The following is a 23577-nucleotide window of genomic DNA, read 5'->3' as shown; positions in this document are numbered from 1 at the left end:
GGAAGACTAGTGGAAATTTTGTGGGCAGGCTGAATTTTGTACCTAGGTTATTCTCGATGATGGCGATAATAATCATCACAGGACAACCTTGTATTTGTGTAGTTCTTTACAATTTGCAAGATATTTTCACAGATACAACCTTTGAGCCTGACAAATATCTTACAGGGTTGATGGAACAGCAGGTATTATCCTCATTTTACACTGAAACAGATTCAAGGCCCAGGGAGCCAAAGTGCTTTATCAAATCATCCAAAGAGTAATAATAAATTTCTTAATAAAGTCATTCTACTGCACTGGGCAGAAACCAGGGCTTAGACTTATGGTTACCATAGGAAAGGGGGCAGATCAAATGGGCTGGTGGGGGCACTCATGTGACCTGGCTGGGCACAATTTTTTTAAAAAAAAGTCTGAATCGAGGTCACTGTGGACCAGGGTAAGGATGGTGCTCAGAACTCCAGGTAATCGGTTCCTGAGCATCAGGATACCAGTCAGAACTGTCAACACAGATCAGGAAACCGGACCCGGCTCTCAGCACAGGTGGAGACCAGAGTTGTATTTCCCATCAAGAGCAAGATGGTAGTTAGTACCTAATAGCCAATTAAAAATGACACTTTGGTACTCCCATTCTAAACTGGGGGCAACATAGAACACTAACTAGATCACAGGAAAAAAAATCAGTAACTAAGCCAGTCACTGAGGCATACTAACAACCACCATACGGCTAATGTTTACACCCTCTTAAGGCTGCAGTAAATTAGCATTCCTTAATTCTTTGTAATCCACCTGCTTCGGGTTTTCTATGTGGTACATTTCTAGATTTGGATTCCATTTCCTGAATTGCTGGTTCAGCTTTTCAGCCACAAAATAAGTCTTTCTTCTAATAATTTCTTTTAATTATTTTTTTTTCCTCCTATAATGCTTCTTCTTTCAATTGCAGTTCGGTAAAATACTCATTTTCATTTACTGTTAAGAGTTTACGTAGCCTGAAACAAACAAAAAAGAAAGAAGTTAGGAAGTTTCCTGGGTTCCCTGGACAGTGTCCTGCAGAGCTGTGGCTCCTGGATATTTGCATCTGTCTTAAGAATTCTGGGCCACTAATGAGCCTGGGAGAAGCAATCCCCCTACACATACACCCTCCAGGAAAAGAGACAATGAAACTGGTGCCAGGCACCCTCCACCCCAGCGAGATTGGGGAAGGGTCACTGATGTGATGTTCAGAGCTGCCCATTGGAATGAGTTTTCAGAGGCCACAGGGAAGCCTGGGCCAACAGCCAGCTGCAGTCAGAAGTCCCATCGTTGGTTCTGAGCTTGTCATGCTGCACCCTCACCTTGGGCAGGCCTGGCAGTATAACTCCGGTTCAGTGTTGCCTTTTTCTCCACTATATGAAGTGGGAGTTGCTTCCTTCTGAGCTTAGCTCAGGAACCAGCATTGTGCTGAGGCCCCGCCCCGGAGCTGCCAGGCCAGCAGCAGTGAGTCCCGGATGGCCAGATGACTTCAGTCTAGAACTGACCCCCAGGGCGGGCCCCTGGAGATATGGGAGGGCTGGGCCAGGTGTGCAGCATCAGGTGCCTGATTTCAGCCACCCCTCGAAGGCCTACAGAAGTGATGTGCCTGGATCCTTCCAAAGAACTGATCTTGATCCTGCCACCCACTATGCTAGTTTCTCCACGGCAGTCACCGCGGTTACCACCATCAAGACACACACCAAAGAAATGCTAAACATACAAATCAATAAATGGGACAATAAAAATCATTTAAAAGTAATTTTTAAATAGACCTGCTTAAGAGTTAGAAACTAAATTTCCAATTTTTGCCCCAACAAAGTTCTCACAAAGACTGGCTTCCCCATACTTTCTTGAAATGTGTATTTTCAGCATTACATTCCAAGATAAATTTGGAAATCCATTCACGTGTCATACACATTGATACATCAAATTGCACGGACCATATCTTTTTAATTTCTGTATCCCAGTATTAAGTACAGTGCCTACCAGGGGCTAGGTTCTCAATACTTGAACAGCACAAAAACAGCCAAGACCAGCAAGTTTGTTCTGGGTGAGCTGGGTGAAATTCTGTACTTGCTGTAGTCACCATGAAATCTATAGTCTTCAGCTTTGCATTTTCAGCAACGTAGTTTTATCAAGTTATTCTCAGATGAGCAGCGAAACCCTTGGAAGCTGATTCATGGCAGGGTGGCTTTGTAACATGTCACCTTGGCTAGGCTGTTTCCCAGAACTCCCTTCTTAGTGTGCTGCTGGCTAGGTCAGGCCACAAGAGACATTTTGCCTGAGAACTGGAGAGCAGAAGTGAAGAAGCTGCATATTCTTTTTACACTTGGAAGACTGGTGCAAAGACACCATGTGCTGCTGCAGTTCATGCATGCTGTCACTTATTTGCTGGCTCACCTCTTTGGTGTGGGGCAGCAGATAGGCCTGCAGCCAGGCCTGCAGCTGCTCCACCTTCCCTGGGATCTTCCATCAGCCTCTCTAATCCTGGGCCAGATGCATTAATTTTATGAGGAAAGGCACCAGTTTCTTCTGCAGAATACCCATATCATCGAAGTAGGAGGCGACGAGAGACTGACATAGGTTCCAGGCCATTCTCATTGGTGCTGACTCTTGCTCGTGGGCTCCAATGTGTCCTCGGTCTCCCATACTTTACATCCATCTTCCCTTTCCGACTGCCTCCCTGCAGACTTCAAGCTCCAGCATTAGATGCAGACAACAGCCTTACAGAGACTGTTTAACCAGCTCCCATAATTACACAGGTTCAAATCCCTCTGACAAATCCCTTAAAATACACATGTGTATCATGTGTATCTTGGTGGTTCTGCTCTTCTGATTGTACCCTAATTCACTCAAATGGTAATCAGACTCTGCACTCAGGAGTCAGAATGCCAGTCAAATAAATTTTCCTGAGAACATCACTGTCAGAATTACAAGAGTACTAGGGTTAGGTATTGGACCCTAGGGACAAAAATGCAGTAACAGATTACCCAGTCTTGGCTGGGACTGGACTAAATAAGGCAAGGCAGAGGAACAGGAGACAGTGGCAGAGAACTGTATCTTCTGAGTTACAAATGGGAAATGACTAATTCATATCTGACTTAACTACCAATACAGGGCTGGGAGTAGGTAAGGCAAGGGGGTGAACAAGGGAGAATAAAAAAATTAAGGAGGCACTGTCAGTCTTGGCCCTATAAAGCTAAGTAACAAATTACATGTCTGATCTTTTTGGCATTTTATAAATGAAGCACACTGAGTGAGGTAAAGCTGAGCCAAGATTGGCCTTGGAGCAGAACTGGAGGCAGGAATTAGCCTCCTAGTAGACATCTGGGTTGAGTGGCAAGAACCAAGCAGAGAGGTCATGAGAAGGCAGGAGACACCTGTTATCAGGAGAGATGGGCCATGCTGGCAACTTTAGTTCCAAAGACTGCTCTGAGGTTGGGGAGTCAGTCTGACAAGCAAAATGGACAGCAGGCAATGGAGAAGACATCTTCTAGGGGTGAAGACTACTATGCAACACATGGGGCCTATGGTGAAACCAGTTTCTACAAGAATAGCTGCTCTGCAAACAAGGTGACCCTATCCAAATAGCTTTGGCACTCCTTAAACCATGCTAAGGGCAAGAGTATAATGGATTTATACATTATTTACAGTAATCCATTTTCTATTTTCAAAGTCACTGAAAACTATTCCTGCAATATTACATATTATTGCACATAGGATTGCAGTTAACAGTTTAGTGCCTTAAAGGACAAAGCCTTTATAGCCCCAGTACAATTCTAGCTTTACCAACTTGCTGTTTGACATTAGGAAAGTTCATCTGAGTCTCAGTTTTTTCATCTGCAAAACTGCACAGATGAATGCTGCCTAAAGACTGCTTTGAGGATTCAAAACATTGGATCCATAGAAGCTCAATAGACAGAAGTTTCTTTCCTTTCCTCATTTATTCACATTGCATTTTCAATTGTTGTCTCCCTGAGAAAATGTTTAAAGACACTGCCAGGTCTCATCAGAAGCCACTTAATTTATGAAGATGGCTTATTTAGGCTGTTTGTGGTGGCTTTAGTTGCATCCCCTTCCCTATACCATCTCCCCAACCCCTCCATGCAATCTCTCCTTTTGGGAGAAGCAGATGGACCAACTTTCTATTCTGACTTTCCTTCCAGCTGGGTCCTGTTAAGTTTGAAGTACTGAGTAGGCCTGCTCAAGTTTGCTGGGAAGTTTTCCTTTTAGGGTTGATACACACAAGCCCTGCAACCAATCTATGGTCCAGTCCCTAGGAGATCAGGGTTGTCTTGTGAAGCCGGTCTGCAAATATCACCTTGAGTTCTACAGTCTGCAGAAGCCTCCAGTCTACTGCTTTCTAGCTCCACGTTTTTTAAAGCCCTTGGACCTAGAGAAGAGGGAGCAGGTCTGTATGTTGAATGAGGTTTGCTATGCACAAAATGGAGCATCACAAAACCATTTCCTACTATTCTGAATCCTCCACCCATTACCACTTAATTATCCTGTATCTCTTTTCTTTCTTTTTAAATATTACCAGTTCAGACAGCCCAGCATTTTCTCTGTAACGTGATTATTTTGCATACAGGGAAATGTTAAGCTCAAGGAGGGATCCTGTGTCTTCGGAAGGCCAAGTCTTATAAGACTCAATGCTGTCACCACTAGGCCCCTCAAACTGCTGTGCACTCAGCAGAGGCTCAGTCAGTAACTATGTCATACCCAAGGTATACCTGGAGCAGTTTCTGGTCTGCTGGAACTGGTTTGAAGGAACAAGGCAATTCAGGTGCTTAGCTAATAGTTCCTGCTGCCTGTCTCTGAGGTTCTGTGCAAGGCTTTCTGTAGGAGTCAGCATTCCCCTGTCTTTTTCCCATCGTCTCAGCCCTTACAGACATCTACACTTTATCCTATTGTCAGGCCTAACGGAAAAGTTCTGCATAGTACCTGAAACAGTAACCTCAACAGGAAGGGCTCAAGAGACATAGCCCAAGCCCCTCCACAGAGGCTGCTCTGGGAGGCATAGGACAAGTCAGAGGTCATGCAGCTGTATGCACCCAGGGAGTGAGCTCAAGACCCACATCCCCTACCCATCCCACAATCCAGGCCAGCCTGGCACTATCTGTGATATATACTCTTCCCAGTGTCAGGGACACCCAGTGGTCTCTTAAGAGACTCCAAAGGTCTTCAAGACCTCAAATGATGATCCTCTAAGTAAGAGCTTATACATTATTAAGTCTGGCCCTTACAGGATTTTCTTAGGGTGGTAGGGACAGATTCTCCGTATTTGTTTTTCTTTCAAATCTTATCAGATGATCGGGTCTTCTCTCTCTCCCCCAAAAAGAGATCCTGATCTGGAATGGTACTGCACTGAGTTTCTGCAGAAATCTCTAGGGTGCTGCAAACCCCTCTGCACTAGCTGTGAACAGCACAGTGGGTGGGTCTTTATCTCCCTCTGCAACCAGCCAAATTGCTGGATGCACTTTCAAACTTCAGGGTCCACATCTGACCGGCACCCACCCCATCCCCACCCTTCACTGTGTGGGGCACACCTTGGCAACCAGGCTGCTGTGTCCCGGAAGCGGGTTCCACCCAGGCTGAAAATCTCCGTGATCTAGGGAAGAATTAACATCATGGGTCAACATGGCTGGAGGGGCTAAGGCAAGATCAGGGCAGGGACGGGTGTCCCCCAGCACTGACCACAGGTGTGCCAGCCCCTCCTGCCTCCTCCTCTGGGGCCGATTCGGAGACACAGCCATCCTTGTTCTCCTCCTTTCCCTCCTCAGGGTCAGGTGGCTCTTGCTTCACAGGTGGCAGGCCCGGGTCTACTGCCTGGGAGAAGTGGGAAAGGGCAGCAGTTAGAAGGACAGGGTTGGACTGAGTAATGTCCCTACAGCCAACCTGTCATCGTGTTGACAGATCTCACTTCCTTCACAGTTCAGCACAGAGATGCCAGCTTGTACCTATAATCCTTTACCATTCCTCACTGGTCTCCATTTTCCTGTTAACTGGGCAGCAAAGTAGGGAAAGCTAGTTGCCTGTGGATAATTGTGCAGAACAGCCACCATCAGCACACCTATTACTCTCTCACAGTGCTACCATCACAGATCACTATCACTCTGCTTACAGACCACCCATTATGGCACCAACAGAACATCCATCACTGCCCCCACCTTGCTAGGGCAGCCAGGCCGCAATGTGGGAGAAGTCAGGACGGCTGTGCCTGGTGTCCACTCTTCGTGGGCATCTGCCTTCTCTTGCTTCACCTGAGGTAAGGCCACAACCCAACTCAGGCCAGAGCACTGGGCCTCCTGCATGAGGGAGGATGGCAGCAGACATGGTCTCAGCTCCCTGGCAGGAGCCTGGGTGGCAGTGGGAAGGGAAGGGTACAGTGGGGCCCTCACCTGCAATGGAGCTTCTGTAGAAGCTGTAGCAGGGCCAGGCACCTGCACAGGACTGCTGGCGCCTTCCCGTAAAAACACAAGGTCGGTGCCAGGTGGAGGCAGCACAAAGCCACCACCTGCTTCCTGCTTCAGTGGCGCCTGGGCACGACCTGGTCGGGCTGTGTGCGTAGCCAAAGGGGGCTTCACAGTGGGGGCCAGACGGGGCCGTCGAGCAGAACCGGGCCTCTTTCGACGAGGGTAAAGTGGGGGCGATCCTGCCCACTCCTCGGACCCTGACCCGGTACTGGGCAGCAGCCGCTTCTGTGAGGAGAGATGGGGTACTATGGCCACCTAGTACCTTGACCAACCACACCCACCCTTCCCTGTTCAGCGTGCCTATAAATTCCCATTAGTCCCAGAACAGAATTTCCTTATGTATCAGCCCTCATCATTGAGCCTGCCAGTCTCCCATTAGCAATGCCTGTGTAGCCTAGAGTCATTTACTCCAGCACAATGTCTTGGCTGGAGCTACTGCACCTCCCAACCCATCTAACAGGCCTGCCCACCACTCCCAAGCACTGGAGTACCTGGCCCAACCTATCCCATCCACTTGACCCTTCCTGCCCCACCCACCATGGCAAACTGCAGGCATTGGCGCCAACGACACTTCTGGCGCTTCTGGTTGCTGCCCCCGAATTTGGGCTTGTCACAGCAGAAGTCACAGCGGCCACAGTCCATCCGCCGTAGGCAGGCTGCACAGGCCCCGCACTTGCGGTTCTGCCGGCGGTTCGTGTAGGGCTGCTGGGGTGGGGGGGAATGGTGGTGCTGTCACTAGGACTAGGAGAGGCTATTCTCAATGCCCATTCCAGTGCTCTTCGTAGTGCTCCTTTAGTCCCATTGGGGGAGCTAGCTACACACTAGTCTTAGTCTGCTGACTCCCCATTTGTCACACTTCAGCATTGGCAAGTTCAATATTAGCCACTATCATTGTGCCAGCTGGCATTCAATACTATTAGGACTGTGGCTGCTTCATCACAGTATCATCACAGTATCTGCTGTTCTCGAGAAATCAAATACCAAGACAATGTTTTTGACCCCCACTTCCAGTAGGATTTTGTTGATCCTCTATTAGGTCCCATCAATTGCTGGCTATATCTGCTCATCCTGCATGAACACTGGTCACTATGCTCCCTGCTCCTCTATCAGCTCCACCATTGAGTTTGCCGGTTCTGTGTTAGTCATCAGTGTTGGTTCATCTGACATTAGGCACTGTCACCTTACATGTTAATTCTATATTGTTCCTTCCCCATTACTGCTCATCCTATTCTAGTATCCATTACTATGCCTTGTTGCTCCCTTATTAGGCCCATTACAGCAGCCGCTTCTTTGGGGTTAACCAAGCATCTACAGTGTCTAAGCTTATCCAGGTAGGGTGGGGCCACTCACTAGCTCGTCCTCGTCTACCCAGTAATAGATGGCTTCGGCAGGTGATGAGGGCGCCAGGGCGCTGGCATGCTGCAGAGGCAAACGGGGTGGGTCAGGGTAGGTACTGGGTAAGGTTAGGGTTGTGCTTTCCCCCGGCCCATCAGGGCCTTACCAGTTCTGCAGGCTTTGGGGGCTCTGGTGCAGGAGGTGGAGGCAGTGCCTGAGCTTGGGAGTGCCGCTGGGCAACCATCTTGGAATCAGAGCCTCCCCTGCGGCGGCCACGCTTACCCTGGGAGAGAGCCAAAAGAATGGTCAGGGCTTGGTGCCACCACCAAGCCTCAGACACAGGACACTCTCCAAATACGGAAAGCATGCGTTACAGGCCAGCCATAGTGGCACATGCGTGTAATACCAGCACTTGGGAAGTTAAGGCAGGAGGAGCACACGTTCAAGGCCAGCCCTTCCCAGAACATAGTGAGACCCTATTTCAAACAAACAAAAAAAGAACAAAAGCATGCATGGGACAGGCAGGCAGAGTGTGCAGTGGGGAACTCACAGCAGGGGGAGCCACAGCCAGGGGAGGGCGTCGCTGACATCGCTGATGATGGCGACTGAGGCGGTGAGCAAGGTGCTGGCAGACAAAGGCAGGTAGGCAGGTCAGGAAGGTGAGTGTGAGATGGAAGAAAAAAGAAGACATGAGGTGGGCAGGGCCAGGTTGAGAGGAAGCAGCAGTGGCGGTAACTTTAACAGCAGAATGAGCTCTGGCCCAGCCTTGGCCCCGCCAGTGCTGGCCCCTCCAGCCTGACTCACCCGAAGGCAGCGCCGCTGCACACACCTCCACTGGCGCCTAACACCAGGGCGGGGAGGGCGAAGGCAGACTCGGCAACGGCCACAGTCCTCTTGGGTCTGACAGCCCCGGCACACTCCACACCCTCGGCTCTGTGGGGGGCCGGAGGTGTGATGCAAGGGGTCAGGGCTATGAGGGCCAGAAGCTGGGGTGAGCCTTGGGCCCACCCCACCTGCTGAACTCACCCTCTCTACAATCCGGAGGCAGCGTCTCTGCTCACACTTGCAGAACAGCCCTGAGGCCACATCATGGGGCAGCTGCAAGAGGCAGGTGGAACAGGCCCCGCAGTCCTCGGTTACTTGGCAGGCTGCACACTCTCCACAGCCCACACGCTGCCAGAAATAAGTGGCATGAGTCACAGGCCCAGGCAGGGTAACCCCAGGTCCTTGCTCCTCCCATGTCTGCTGACCCAACATCAGCTCCCATCACCATGTGTTAGCCCATTAACCTCATCACTGTATCTTATAATTACTGATTAGCCACCCACACTGAGTCTACAGTGTCTACTGGTCCCGTTAACTTCATCCCTGTGTCTGTTGACAGACATCCTATTAATTCCCCTTGCTATGTCTGCTAACCAACCCATGGGCTGATCCCTACAAAAGGATTCACATACTGTGTGGAACTATCACCAATCCTGGAACCTCTACGAGCCCCATCACATCTTGTCCCACTGTAGGGCTGTGAGGAGAAAGCACACTGCTCTTACCTTAAACATCCTCTGCTCCCGGTTGAAGGCAATTCTCTGTGCTGGGAGAGGGACAGAGAGAAATGGGAAGGGAAGAATAGGCATCTAGTTTCACCCACTGTCTTGGCCCTGACTCTCTTCTACCATTCAGCCTCTATCCACACTTTGTACTTCCTAAATCCAACCTCCAACCATGCCTCTGTCCTAACATTCACCAATCAACCTCCAACCTAGCCCGAAACTGGGCCTATATCAGCTCGTCTCCCATTGTCCCATCCCCTGGGGGGCCAGTCACCTCGGCAGTCCTTGCACAATGTCTTGAGCCGCTGTCTTCCAGTACTATCCCCTGAGAAGCTGATTCCACAGTTCTCACAGCACCTGAGATGGGAAAGACAGGTGTGGGGCCCTAAGAGCACCTCCAGTCTCTCTCTCCTACCTGGCTCAACTTATGCCAATACTCACCCAGGTGCAGGGAATGAAGCTGGAGCTGTGTCAGTATCATCCTTGGTTTCAACCTCTGGGGTCTCTTTCCTGACCTCAGCCCTCTGGGGTCCAACATGACGTTTCTTAGCCTTGGCTGGCTTAGAAGGCTTCTTTCGTTTCTTGCTGGGAATAACCACAGAACGGGCCTGGAGATGAGAATGAGGGCAGGAAGAGTGTGGGTCATTGTATGGGTGTTAGGCAGCATAGTGACCCCTGCCTTGGGCACCCCACATTGTGAAGTACCTTAGGGGCTGAATAGCACAAGATTCCTTGTTTGAAGTCGAAAAGGCTGAGGTCACACGCAGGGCCCAGGTATCGGGTGAGCTCAACTTTGCTTCGGATCCTGTCTCCTGTGGGGCTGGGGAAGGGCTAAGATGAGTTGGTACCCAGGTAGAGCCAATGCCATTCTACTCATTCAACCCTTCTAAAGTTAGTGGGATACAGAAAGCAGCCTGGAATGGGCCTGTGAGGCCCACCCAGGTTCCATACCAAGTAATCCTGAGTAATGAAAATAAATATAAAATATGACTAAATATCAGCATATCTACAAACATAAAGTCACAAGCTGTATAATGTTTTGGCCAATGATAGACCACATACTGTTTGGCAGTCCCATAAGATTACATGAACTAAGAAATTATTACTGTCTAGCAACATTGCTGCCATTATAATGTGGTGAGGCTTGTGTAAAAAGCCCGTGCTACCAGTCACATAGAAGTACAGCACATATATATAATACATGATACTTGATAAGTGATTATTACTGGTTTATATATTTACTACATGCTTTTCAATCACAAGTATATTCCCATTTATAAAAAAAGTTTACTGTAAAATAGTATGACATGTTAAACAAGTGGCAGCCTTATTCATCTCATGTTTACAGTAGTTCTTGATTTTATCATTTTCTCATGCAAGAAGCAAAATGCAGTAACATGTGTATATGTATATGTGTACATATATACACATATATGCATATATGTATATACATATATGCTACATTTTGATCAATGATGAACTGAATATACAAAAGTAGTCCCAGAAGATTATATTGTCCAGTGACACTGTACTAGCTGTCCTAGTATGTATAGATGCATTCTATAATGCTTGTGTGGTGAATTTGCCTGACATGTTTCTCAGAACATATCTCTGTCCTTAACAATGCATGACTGTATCATCTATACCACCTAGCTTTGTGTAACTATGCTCTATGATGCTGGCACAATAGATTCACCTAACAATGCATTTCTCAGAATGTATTTTCATTGTTAAAAGCAACACATAACTGTATAAATGCAGAGACAGCTAGGCATGGTGGTGCAAGCCTGTAATCCAGCTACTTGAGAGGCGAAGGCAGGAAGAATGAGTTTGAGGCCAGTCTGGGCAACACAGTGAGAAATAGTCTAAAAAAAAAAATTAAAAAACACAAAACTCAGGTGCAGTGGTGCACACCTGTAATACCAACTACTTGAGAGGCTGAGGCAGGAGGACCAATTAAGCCCAGCAGTTCAAGGCTGGCCTAGGTAACACAGTGTGACCTTATCTTTAAAACAAAAAATAAAAAAAGAACACTAAGAGACTATAGGGCAGTGATGGCAAACCTAGAGATGAATGCCCATACTGCAACCCAAAACCTACTTATTCATCTCAAAATGCCAACACTGCAATTAAACCTGAATACTTCAGTTCCAGTTTAGAAAAAACTCATACATTAACATCCTTTGTCTTAAAAGAAAAACACATAACATGCATGCCACAGGTTTGCCACCACTGCCACAGCAGATACTGGGGATGTAGCTCAGTGGCATAGTGCTTGCCTGGCATGTGCAAGGCTCTAGGTTTGATCCCCAGCACCACAAAAAAAGAGAAATAATATTAGAGACCTTTAAAAGATAAATGTAGAGAATGTAGCTCAGTGGAAAAGTGCCTGTTTAGCATGAAAAAAGTCCTGAGTTCAATTCCCAGTACCAAAAAGAAAAAGGCATATATCTACAACACAATACTAGTGGTATTGAAAATATTTTATATAAATAACACAAATGAGAACACAAACATATCAAGTAACATTTAAAATACATAAGCATTACATAATCAAGTAAACACGTAAAAGAAATTGTTTAAAATATATAAAAATGAAACTACATACAATATAAAATAATTGATAGTGGGAAAAAATACTCTCTGGGTCTATTCATTTCTGTGTGAGGCACTGATTGTCCTTTATAATAAACTACCTTTTCAAGGACATTTGTAAAGCAAATAAATAACCTTGGAAGATAAAAGATGGGGTCTCTTTTCAGAGCAAAAACGAAGCATATTTACTATCCTAGTATTAAAAAAGATTTAATTCTGTAAGTTTACACCTGTTTCCCTATAATACAATTCACTGTACGTGTAGTAAATGTTACTTGACAATCTTCATGTAACTAGACGGGAATTGGGATTCAAGGCACTAGCACAAAAACAATATTCTGGATCTTGCTAATGGTGTAATAAACTGATTTTCATCTATGACCCATAAGTCTCATATTTCCTACCAGCATCCACAAAACTGTCATGAACGCACTTGTCTTCATAAGTAGGGTAAAAACCTCAGATCCCATAGTTCTTGACAACTATTCACAAGTTCTGAAAGTTTTATACAAATATGTAAATATGAGTCAAAAGAAACTATTTATGGTTCCAGTACATTTTTTTAGAGAAATGGCAACTTTGACGCAAAAAGAAAACACAGTGTAGAAAGTTTAATAACCATATCACTATGTCTGAAAACATGAAAATGTTTATAAACTTGTTTTTACATTTACAGTCAATTCTCATTATTCATGGTAATTATGGTTTTTAATGCTGCCATGAGCCCTGAATTAGTGAATCAATGTTCCTATGAAAAACACAAGGTTAAGTTCCAGCAAAAATTTGGTCACATTTTAATTCATCAATACATAATATTGTTTTAGGTGTTTAAAGACACCTTTCTTAATCTACATATTTCTATAAATGATTGTAAAGTCTGAATGATTCAAAGCCAGGGGCATTGAAGGCTGTCTTTGTCATATAGGTTTGTTTGCCAACGTCCTCATCAAACAAGTCAGTCTCAAAAAAAAAAAAGAAGTCAGTCTCACCAATTAAATAACCCTTTTCCTGTGTAACATGAAACAAATATTTTTAAGACTTTTCCCCACCGATACCTGATCTGTACCTGCACAGCATGTAAGTTTAACATTTTTCATGCCATATCAACTTTTGAAATGTGCCAGCCAGCACTAAGACAGGCTTATATTTTCCTAATACCGGGTAACATGTCTTTGGCTTTCCTTGTAATAAATAATAATGGTGTCCAAAATGCTTTATTGGTTATTTTATGGCTCCAGAAATTTAGCTGCTTTTCCATCTTTTCCACAGCTTGATCAAGTAATATAGATGTTACTTTTTGTACTTCCCGGAGTGGCCTCACAAGTATCCTCTTCTTTTTCTGGATGTACCATACTTTTAATTCATGACACTGAACTCACAACTAACACCATTGTAAATCATGCTCAAATGAAGCTTATCTGACAGGTCCATAAGGCACGTCACAGCTTTCTTGCACTAAAAACACTACACGGCACTTCAGTATTTTATCTGGGGATCACAGTAAAATCACAAGAAAAACACAAAAATGAGAAAAACACGGCACTAAATACATCACATAAAGGATGCTTATTTACAATATGAAAGCTGACACAAAAAAGGCCTTGTTCAATGTTGGCTGGGAATACATGCATTGGGGGACTCAAATTTTTAACTGCTCTGTGTGTCTGTGAATAACCACGAACGCACCATATTAACTTTGGTCAAATAAATTTTATTAAGTAGGTGAATTTGCAAATATGAAATCTTTGAATAATGAGGATTGACTATGTGCATAATTTGAAATCTACCCATAAATTTAACCACGTTCTCTTTTAACCTGTACCTAACCAGGCTCAACCCCTCCCCTGACTCTGCCCACAACCCACCCAGTACCTCTGATAATAGGTGTCTGAGCGTCCACAGGTGGCCCCTGACTTGCGATAGACTTCACGTCGCTTCCAGCCAGGGCCCAGGGCTGGGCAGTCCAGCCAGTCCTCAGCCATGGAGGCCTCAAGAAGGAGCAGCAGCCTGCAAGGTGGGGAAGGGTGGGGGGTATGGGAGAGACTGAGGCTCTAGAGAGGGGTAAACTGTCCCAAGCTACACAAATCATTGGTATCCTTTAATTCTCTGCCTAAAACCTAGCACCTGCCACAGGGAACTAGCTCATGTATGGGAGAGAAAACCCCATTCCCATCCCTAATCTTCCCTGTCCTGGAACCAGGGGTTCTTCATTCTTCCTCCTCCTCAACCTGCTAGCTGCCATTGCTCTCCATTCTCAGACTGAGAGTCCAACATTTCTATCACAAAACCAAGACCTTTCTATTCTTCTCCCTCATTCCTACCTGTCTTTGGCACAGGAGACCTTCCCTGACTTTAACATAAGTGATCCTATCTTTCCTCTGTGTCACCCTAACACCCCTGTAATTCTTAAAACCAGTCTAAGACTCATTTCTGTGATCTCCTATTTCCCCTTTCCTTGACCCTAGAGTTGCCAATTTCTTTCGGGATTTTAACTGTCCCACTTCTTCCTCCAGCATATCCTCGTAATTATCCTATTTCAGTAAAATGACTTCAACTTCCTCTGCATCCTCTGCAGAGGAGCCCCCTGCTCCTCTGCATCATTGCCCTGAACAGCCCCTCATTCTTCCTATTCCTGTTTGGAAACCTCCCACGTCTCCCTTGTCACAGCCCAAGAGTTCCCCCAACCACAACTTCTGTTCCTTCAGTGTTCTGATCTACAACTGCCCCAATCTCTGCCCCCAAATCTCTCTATCCCTCTCCTTTACAGCCAGAAAGTTATCCACTCTTTCCCTTCAATGTTCTCATCCTCCATTTCTCTTATCCGCCTGAGAAACTCTGATTTCTCCCTCAGCACTCCAAACTGTCCCCACCTTCCTCACCGTTCATGTCCCAGGATCACAACATCTCTGTCGGCCTCCTGATACTCTATTCATACTCCGTGAGTGCCCCGTCACTCCCTTTCAGCATCCCAATCCTCCCATTTCTCTCTGTCATAAACGTAAGTGCCCCTTATTTTTCCCTCGGAGCATTATGAACCCCCACTTATCTCTCCTTAACTTGGAAGGCCCGGTGTCTCCCCTGCACTGTCTAATCTCCTCCATTCCAACCCGTCTTCATTCCGAGATCTTGATGCTCTTATCAGCGTTCTGAGCCACATTCCATCCTGTCCTCCGTCTAACTCCCTCTGCTGCTCCCTTTTAATGTGCCAACGCCGCCATTCCTCCACCTCCTCGGCCTGAAGGCCTTTCATTCCTCCCGTCAGCGTTCTGAGCCTCAATTCCTTCCTACCCTCAGCCTGAGCGCTCTCCACTCCTACGCCTGTCTCACCAGCTTGGCACCAGGACCGTAACTTCCGCCGATCTAGGCCCTCAGACCCATGGTAAGGGTCCCGCCCGCGACCCGCCTAGCTCTACTCTTCTTCCTCCTCCGCAGCCTCCTCCTCGGAAACGGTAGCTGTCGCCTCCGCCGCTGTTCGTTGCTCCCGGAACCGGAAATCCGTTGCCTGCCTCTCAGGCTCCGCCCCCGACGTGAAACTTGCGCGGCTTTGGCGGCACGTGCCCTTACTGGGGAGGCTGCCGCGCCTGAGTGCCGAAGCCCCAAAGCTGCGCGCGCCCTTTGTGTGCTGCGCCTGCGCACTGATTCTAACCGCAGTTTACAACCCCCTCCCTTTCGGGGGACTGCAGCGAGTGCGCTGCTGGCTTTCCCAGATAGCGCATCCTCCCCTAGCAGCCCAGTCTCGACCTAAGCGGTGTGGACAGTATGGTCTCTGTGTCTTCGAGTAGTCCGCAGGCGCAAAGCCTGGTGCTGCACTTGCACACCTCCCAACGGGACGAGCATTCCCTGCCAGCCCTCTCAGTGGCCCCCTGCATCCCCTCCGTTAGTGTCCCGCCTTCTCCCAGCGAGAGTCCCCAGCTCCAGCTTCTTCCCGCAGAACGGATGGGGGGAGGGGGGCAGTGGCACGCTGCAGGTACAGACATAGGGAGTGGGGTGGGTGTCCATGCCCCAAAGCCCGGGCTGTGCCCCTCAACGGGAGAGGGGTGGCGTGGGGCTCCCCACACAAGCCTAGTGGGCTCCTGCTGTAAACGCGTCTCCAACTCCGCCTGGCACAGGGCAGCCAGGCCACCACACGGGTATGAGTGCTGACCGGGTGGTTACCACTACCCCAAGACAAGAGGCTGCGCATATAGGTCGTTGGGCTCTCCCTTGGCAGGTCCAACCCCCACAGCCCAAGCAAGCAGAGTGGGTGCCAACTAGATACTCACAGCCTACTCATGTACTTCGGTCCTCCTGAGTACCAGTGTGCCACTGCCCATCTCATGCAGGGACTGAGAACACAGTTGCAACTGCAGCAAGTATGAGGACCATCAGGAGTTATCTTCCTCAGTTCTTCAAAATTTTATTAACAAAACTCAGGGCAGCGGGAAGGCAAGGGTCAGTAGACGTCACAGTCCCACCCAGGCACAGAGAATGGAGAAACGGGGACAGACACTGAGGAAAATTCTGAGAACCTTTTATAGAGCAAATAGGCAGTCAAAAGGTGAGCACAGGGAAAGAAGGAACAAGACGGGGACTGGGGCCACTCCCCCGACTGGAATGCAGGGTGTGAGGGGCTCTGGGCTGGTGAGGATCAGCGGTCGGCACTGGAGCGCAGGTCGGTAGTGAGTGGGTCATGCTGGATCGTTTGGTGCAACATCAGGGCCAGTAGCCCTGCCCGGTTTGTCATGGCCGTCCGTACATTGCGCTCCTGCTCAAATAGCTCGTCCAGCTTGTACCACTGCCAAGGGAGTGGAAGAAGCCATGAGAAACAGCTCCTGAGACTCCCCTAACCCTTGTTAGCATCAACACCTACCACACGAACACGCTCCAAGTCCACTTCAGCACGCCGCAACTTCTCCCAGCAGTAATGCCGATTGCACTGGCGCTTGGGCAGGCGGCAGAAGTCACCTGTGAGCTCAAACACATCACGTACAAGGGGGCACCCACATACTTCATCAGCTGGCACCTGTAGAGAAACCAAAGGTGTCAAGGGAGAAGGAAGAATGGGGCGGTGCTCACAGAGGGAAGGAATGGAGTTTGGGAACAGGGAATGAGGAGGATAAGGAGAAAGGGACTCAGGGAAAGAGAAAGGAATGAAAACTGTCAAGTAGGAAAATGAGGGAAGGAGGGTGAGGCAGGGAGGGACAGAATGAGGGGAACTGAGGGAAAACCTTACTTTGGGGTCCCGTGAGTGCTCGGGGCATAGCACCTGGAGCCGCTTACAGTATGTTTTGCTCTGAGGGTTATAGACATCACAGAAGAGTCGTGTGGCCCTACAAGTTTAGAGATGGTAATGGAGAATGAGAAGAGGCCCACCTATCCTTGTCATGCCCATTTCCTGGCTCAGCTCCACACATATTCCATTTCTGACCCCACCTTTATCATCCCTCCTTGAACTCCCTGTGGCACCTCACTCACCCTTCAATGCGTGTGGGGTACATGGACCCAAAGGACGTCTGGCTCTCATACTGGAGGGATGAGCACAAATGAAGATAATAGTGAATGTGTGCTGCATGCCCTCCCAAGACACCACCAAACATCACATCTGTCCCCCATGGGCCCACTGATGTTCCCACACCATCCACGCCCTAGGCTGACACCCTGACCTTGGCATAGCAGCGCTCCATGTGGCGCAAGGCAACACGGGGATTGATGGGGTGCCCACAAGAGACACAGAAGATCTGCAAGTCTGTGTCATCACTGTCATTCTCATTGCTCTGCATGGGGTAGAAAGAATGATGAGGCCAGGTGTGACCAAGTACTCGACCGTGCCCTGGTAGACCCATGCTTCCTAACCTCCTCATCCTCGCGCACAGCCTGCTGCTTGGCTCGAAGAATGATGGCCTCAAGCTCATGGAATCTGCGCTCCATTTCCTGAAGACGGGTGCGGGCACTCTGCTGCTCACGGCGAATGCGTTCTAGCAGCTTCTTGCCATGCTCTTCAGCAATGCAGGGGCTCTGCTGCCACTGCTGGATGCGCTGAGGCAGGATCTCATAGATTCGGCTGCAAAGAGGGAGTGGGTAGGGTGCCAGTCAGGAAGGTGGCAATTAACAAAATGGATTATGAAATAGTGAAAGGATAATAGGTGAATAGCCAAATGGTAGGTGGATGGGCAGGTAGTGACTGAAAGATGGATGAATGGGCAGATGAATGAATAGCAGATAAGATGGGTCAGTGGCTATACTGATAGGTGAGTGATTGTTCAAATGTAGGATAGATGGCTGACCGATAGATAGATATACACAAGGGCTCTGGTCATGCCCCACTCTGTACTTCCTCTCTTCCACCCCCCCCAAGAAAGACTCACTTGGCTGCCAGCTTCATGCCACAGTCATCTGAGCAATACTTGGAGCCTGGCTGAGCGGCACGCACACAACCAGGCCCCAGGCACTGTGGTAGTGACGCAGGGTCCTTGGCATCAGCCCTCTCTGGGTGTTTCCATTTATCCTTGTGTTTCTGCTTCTGCCGATGCCGCTTGTATCTTTCCTCCTTCTGTAGGATAAAACAGGTGAGGTCACAGTGGAATCAAAGTCATCCTCAGACCCTACCTCCCTCTCCATTCCAGCATTTTCTGGCTCTTGTCCCATCCAGCCCTTGACCTCTGCATCTCCCTCCCCACCCTGCTCCTGCCTTCCCATACCCTTTTTACCCTCTCCATCACCTTCTTCTCAGACTTCTTCTCCCGACGCTTTACATGCTTCACTTTCACTGCCCTCTTCCGAAGTGCAGGGTCCAGGAACGGAGACTCTTCTGTGTCACTCATCCAGGGCTGCAAGCAGGGTGTGTAGTGACCCTCCTGCCCCACTCTGGACAACCCAATACCTATTCACTTCCCAAAGCAACCCTTCATACTCTATGCCTTCCTCTTTCCCCTTATGAATCTCTCTGCTTCTATAACCTTCACCCTTCCACCCAGGGAGGTTCCTGGTGCTCACCAGGCCATGGTCATCAAAGGCTCCTGCACAGAAATCTTGGTACAGGTCAGGATCCAGTGTTAGGTCCTCATCTGACAGTGGCTCAGGTGTGGCTGTAGCCTCAGGTGGTTCCTTGATGGTGGATGATGCCACTGCCCCCTCGTCTTCACGCATTCGCCCCAGCTTCTGTGATGGCTGTGGCTGCTGTTGAGTGGGCGGTGGCCGCCGGGGCCTTGGCAAGGACTCTGAGGGCGTCACCGGCGAGAGCTGCAGGGCAGAATCTCAGGACTGGCCCTGACCGCCCTGCCCGCATGCCCTGCCCCGCCCTGGGGGCTGGACTCACCGAGGAAGGGAAGTACTTGTACGATTCCTGTGCCGGCAGGAGGAAGGCCTAGGTCAGCCCCAGATAGATGGAGGGTAGCCCTGCCATAGCCCTACCCATCTCATCTTCCCTTGACACACTTGTACCCGTACCCCTCACCAACAGGACATGTTCTGCCCTGCCGGCTGTGTCCTGACATGCCCAACCACCTATACACACCTGACTCTACCCTGCCTTCCTAGGATTCAGGGGTTCTCCTGCCAGCCCAGCATATTTAGTCATGTAGCATTCATGCATCTACACATGCTAGGCCCTTCTCTGCTGTCTGGATAAAATCAGGCTTCATCCCACCTGGGTCCATCATTCCTAGTCTCAAACAGCTCTACCTGGACCTCCCAGCCATGCACTCCCACCTGACCCTGCCCAGCTCTGCCCATGCTCACCCGGGCCCGAAGCTGGCACTGGCGCAGCCGGCACTTCTGCCGAATCTTATTGGGGCCCCCGAATTTCTTCATGTCACGGCAGAAGTCACAGTTGCCACAGTCCTCTGTGCGTCGGCATGCCTCACACTCACCACACATGCGGGCTGACCTTTTGATCTGCTGTTGCTGCTGGTGATGCTAAGAGATGTTGCCCAGAATAAAAATCAGGAATTTGGGCATGGGCCAAGATGGGACTACTTTACCCAGCCCAACCACTGCCACTCACCTGACTAGGTGTGGCCATCAAGGGCTGTGGAGAGGATTTATGGGGTGAAGCAGAGCCCCGAGCAAGCATGGCCCCAACCCCTGTCCCTGACCCTGCCCGCCGCTGCAGGTCTGGATCTGGGACAGGCCTCTTGCGCCCTCCACCCTCATCCCGGGGCTCACTGCTGTCCCGTTCATTGCCATCCCGCTCCCGTGACTTTTTGTGCCGATAGCGAATCTCCAGCTTAGGGTCCTTCTCTGTGGGATAAAGGGATGGTTGGCATGGTGAGCTTTAATTGTCCCAGAACCTCTTTCTTCCTTTTCTCTCTCTGACCCACCTGTTTGCTTCCCTGCTTCAAGGCAGAGTTGCTTACATGTCAGTAAGCATGTCAGTGCTTACAATGCAACCCACATTCCAGCTCACCACAAACCAACAAACACCCTGCCCACGGGCATATACCACCTATTACCCATGATCCCTCCTACCATAGCTCTTCCCCTTCTCTGGAAGGCCCACCTGCTCTCCATATGCATCCCAGCTCCCTCACCTCGGCACTCCCGACAGTACCACTCTCGGATGGCCTTGGCCATCTTCTCAGTGATCCGGATGCAGTCACCATGGAACCACTCATTACAGCTGTCACACCCGCTGCAGAGGATGGGGTGGGTGACAGAGATGTGAAAGGTATGCCCAACTGGCCTCCCCAACCTTGCCAGATGTCAGCCCCACCAGCCTCTCCCTAACTTACATCATGAAGCAGTTGATGTCCGGTTTTCGGCAAATGCAATAGATGGGTGCATTCTCCCCATTCTCTGACTTGCTGTCGTCCCCAGCGTCTGGATGCTCTGGGTCTGAACCATCTCCTTCCTGTGGGACACCCCATTATGTCTCCTTAGACAACCCAAGTTGTACTGGGTCATCTCCCCATTATAGCTCCACATGGCTTGCTACAGATCCCCATCCCCACTCTACCTATGGACTGCCCATCACGGCTCCCCATAAGTCTCTCTGTCATGGTTCCCTAGAGCTCCATCACTCAACTAAATACCTCATTATTCTCCTTATAACTCTCTAAAACTCTGCCATAGACCTTCCTAACACCCTAGGATCACCCTAGTTCATCACACCTACTGTCCCGGTCAGAAGTCTTCACCGAATCCTATCAGGAATACGAGACAGTTAGCACCTAAATTATTCCACACCCTTTCCTTCATGGTCTCACAGACAGATCATGGTTTCCCACCTACTAGTACCCTTAACACAGACTGTCCAATACGGCTCAACACAAACCCCTTATCCCTCTGTCCAAAGAACCCTCGTCACAGTTTCCCACACGCTGTCTGAGGTACCCGCTAAACTTACACTACCGACCCCCGTAATGGCTCAACACAGAACCACAAGAAGGTTCACTCCACATTCCATCATTCTTCCACAGATGCCCATCATTTATTTGGCCCACAGATTCGGGTTACTGCTCACCACAGATCCCCACGCGTCTGCCGAGACACCACAGTTTTAACCCCACCGGCCTCTATCGCCAAACCCCTGCCTGGACCCCGTACTCGCCATATCTCCGCTGTCGGCTCACTCTCACACTCCAGCTGGAGTCCCGCAAACCTGCACAAACACCTCGGCGGCGTCCGCGGCGGTTGCAAAGGCGCCCACAACTACTTCCGCTACTGATCGCACTTCCCGGGCACCGTAGTCCTACTGCGCATGCCCAACAAGAAGGCTCAACGTCAAACAAATGGGTCGCCCTCCTATTGCCTTTGCACGTCCCTCAGGCGCCACCATCTTGATTAATGAGTCCGTACGGTTTCCGAATTCATATGTTCGTGGGAAGCATGGTCGCACCTATAATGTTGCTTTTTTGAGAGCACTACCACCTTGTAAGTCGGGTCCGTACAGTGGCTGCTTGCAAGTCCTCGTCGTAACAGGCAATATGGTCGCACATACTTTGTAACTTCCACAAAAATGTCATCTTGGAATCTGATTCCGTCAGGGAACCGACTTCTTACAGTCCCAAGCGAAACATGGCGGCGCCCTATGGTGGATTTTTACAAGGTCGCCGCCATCTTGGAAGCCAATTCCGTACACCGGTTGCAACAGCAGCTGCTCCAGAAATTCTACTTGGATCAAATGTCATTCATTCCTCCGTTCAGTTACTTTCCCCTTCATGTGTATCAGTGAGACACTGGCATGCTGTGTGCCTTACCCGGACAAAGAACACCAGTTTCCTCTGTGGTCTCCAACATCACCAGCCTCCGCTTTTTCTTGGGCTTTTACTCTGAGGTTTTTCAGGCAGGTCTGGTAAAATTCCTCTTCTATTTATTTTATTTAAATATAATCCTGAATATAATTGCAAATTTCATTTTAGTTCTATAAGCTGAACAATAGCCTAAGTATAGCACACTTTACTTTTTTTGTTGTTCAACGAGTAGGACTGAAGACATAGCCCGAAAAACGGGGTCTGCAAATTCCTGTCAGGGCTGGAGGACAAGTTGAACAGCAGTCAGGATCTTCGGGATTCCAGTCTTATGATCTAGTTAATTTTAACAGTTTCATTTTAGTTCTTGACACCGTTAGAGTAATAAATAACTTGGAAAATGACTATCAACACATCTTTCCGGAATGCGTCGCATAAACGCACAAGGACCAATCAACAACCTGAGCTACCTTTGCCTACAAATACAACTCCCCGTCTCCCCCCCCCCCCCCCCCCCCGCCAAGGCCTCATGGATCTATCTGAGTATTTATTCTAGGCAACTAGATTAAGTGTTTCCTGGGTGGTCATTCTCACTCTTGGCTCAAACTCCTTTTCTTACACACTCGTGTGAGACTCTGTTTTAGGTTGACAAAACACTTCCAAATGTTACTCTAAAAGTTGCCGTAAATGTTTTAAACATGGATCTTCAGGCTTATTCCTGGTTATCTTCTTAGAGGTTGTGAAAATAAAATTTTTTAAAAACCCATAAAAGTGAATCCAAGGGAAAAGGAAAAGAACCCCTTAGCTTCACTTGCTTGTAGTTACTTGCTTTTGTCACCAATTTTAGAGATAATGTAATTATACAATGTACTCCCATTATCTTTACTATAGAGAACCCCTCTGACTTAGGGGTCATCGTAGTAATGGTTGCCTAAACCTCTTTTCAGGAACTTAGAGCCCACTTCTGTGTGTCTTAAACTCGTTGAAACCACTTACCCTTCACTTGCTTCTCCACAAGTTTCCGATGGGTAACCTTTGAACGTTAGAGGGCCAAAACCTCCTGCCTCAGAGCATCCTATCACCGCCGTTTCTGAACACTCGCCTTATGAAGCCCCTTGTTTAAATACGCATGCGCAGACTGGTAATTCCCCCCTCCCCCTTTACTTGCAATCACCTTTCCGCGTTTCTCCGAACATCTTGTTTCTTTATCTCACAAATAGCCCTGAACTCATTTCTTCAGGAAGCATTGCTGAGGTTAGCATTGTGGTCTCCATATGATTTGCTGCCTTGTGAATAAGCTCTGTCTTTTACGAAACTCCGTATTTTAGACACTGACATTCTGTGTAGTGGCAAAATGGAACTGATTTGCTAACAAAAGCAATATTGAAGGGATTTTTCAAAGTGGAGTATGTAAGCCATTAAGGGAGCAAGATCTCAAATCTCAAGTAG

General features: G+C 48.6%; 2 protein-coding genes across 56 annotated transcripts; both read right to left on the bottom strand.

Annotated features, from left to right (window-relative positions):
• Window positions 1-88: 88 nt before the first annotated feature.
• Mbd1 (methyl-CpG binding domain protein 1) lies at window positions 89-15451 on the bottom strand. Of its 50 annotated transcripts, XM_013075949.3 has the most exons (18): window positions 15290-15451; window positions 13835-13969; window positions 10073-10187; window positions 9809-9975; window positions 9642-9724; window positions 9368-9408; window positions 8844-8990; window positions 8622-8750; window positions 8368-8442; window positions 7984-8100; window positions 7833-7901; window positions 7020-7187; window positions 6408-6707; window positions 6177-6314; window positions 5704-5835; window positions 5556-5617; window positions 4328-4399; window positions 1752-2696 (listed from the first exon to the last, which is right to left on the bottom strand). In XM_013075949.3, exons 2-17 carry the CDS (start codon window positions 13942-13944, stop codon window positions 4360-4362), a joined length of 1893 nt encoding a protein of 630 aa, XP_012931403.1. In that variant the 5' UTR covers window positions 13945-13969; window positions 15290-15451; the 3' UTR covers window positions 1752-2696; window positions 4328-4359. The 50 variants fall into 50 exon arrangements, with proteins under 50 accessions (XP_087048859.1, XP_087048849.1, XP_012931399.1 ...); XM_087192733.1 differs by lacking the exons at window positions 1752-2696; window positions 4328-4399 and adding an exon at window positions 89-983 and having other exon boundaries at window positions 15251-15451; XM_087192723.1 differs by lacking the exon at window positions 1752-2696 and adding an exon at window positions 89-983 and having other exon boundaries at window positions 9642-9975.
• A 1005-nt stretch (window positions 15452-16456) lies between these two features.
• Window positions 16457-22365, bottom strand: Cxxc1 (CXXC finger protein 1). 6 transcript variants are annotated; one of them, XM_087192892.1, is made up of 15 exons: window positions 21485-22012; window positions 20671-20785; window positions 20470-20570; window positions 19944-20179; window positions 19679-19855; window positions 19257-19283; window positions 18935-19180; window positions 18640-18768; window positions 18307-18491; window positions 17795-18002; window positions 17605-17715; window positions 17417-17466; window positions 17175-17271; window positions 16812-16964; window positions 16457-16736 (listed from the first exon to the last, which is right to left on the bottom strand). In XM_087192892.1, the coding sequence occupies exons 1-15, from the start codon at window positions 21489-21491 to the stop codon at window positions 16590-16592; spliced, it is 1989 nt and encodes a 662-aa protein (XP_087049018.1). In that variant the 5' UTR covers window positions 21492-22012; the 3' UTR covers window positions 16457-16589. The 6 variants fall into 6 exon arrangements, with proteins under 6 accessions (XP_087049018.1, XP_087049027.1, XP_087049037.1 ...); XM_087192901.1 differs by having other exon boundaries at window positions 18649-18768; window positions 21485-22009; XM_087192911.1 differs by having other exon boundaries at window positions 18661-18768; window positions 21485-21973.
• Between the last annotated feature and the right edge of the window lie 1212 nt (window positions 22366-23577).

This window comes from Heterocephalus glaber, unplaced genomic scaffold (genome assembly GCF_053883595.1).
Source record: "Heterocephalus glaber isolate CG9 unplaced genomic scaffold, H.glaber_assembly_v1.0 deba00000331, whole genome shotgun sequence".
In the NCBI taxonomy this organism is placed as follows: Eukaryota; Metazoa; Chordata; class Mammalia; order Rodentia; family Bathyergidae; genus Heterocephalus; species Heterocephalus glaber.
Note: the sequence above shows the minus strand (reverse complement) of the source record. Positions and strands in the feature narration are given on the sequence as shown.

Excerpts from the sequence above, each read along its gene's own strand:
- Mbd1 (XM_013075944.3), bottom strand. The coding sequence starts at position 13,944 with ATGGCTGAGGACTGGCTGGACTGCCCAGCCCTGGGCCCTGGCTGGAAG. Across the intron at positions 8,443-8,621 it reads TGCAGCGGCGCTGCCTTCGG|CACCTTGCTCACCGCCTCAG; the intron begins GTGAGTCAGGCT and ends TTTGTCTGCCAG. Across the intron at positions 7,188-7,832 it reads GGGTAGACGAGGACGAGCTA|CAGCCCTACACGAACCGCCG; the intron begins GTGAGTGGCCCC and ends CCCCCACCCCAG.
- Cxxc1 (XM_087192892.1), bottom strand. Across the intron at positions 18,003-18,306 it reads GGCATGAAGCTGGCAGCCAA|CCGAATCTATGAGATCCTGC; the intron begins GTGAGTCTTTCT and ends CCCTCTTTGCAG. Across the intron at positions 16,965-17,174 it reads AGCACTCACGGGACCCCAAA|GTGCCAGCTGATGAAGTATG; the intron begins GTAAGGTTTTCC and ends GTTTCTCTACAG.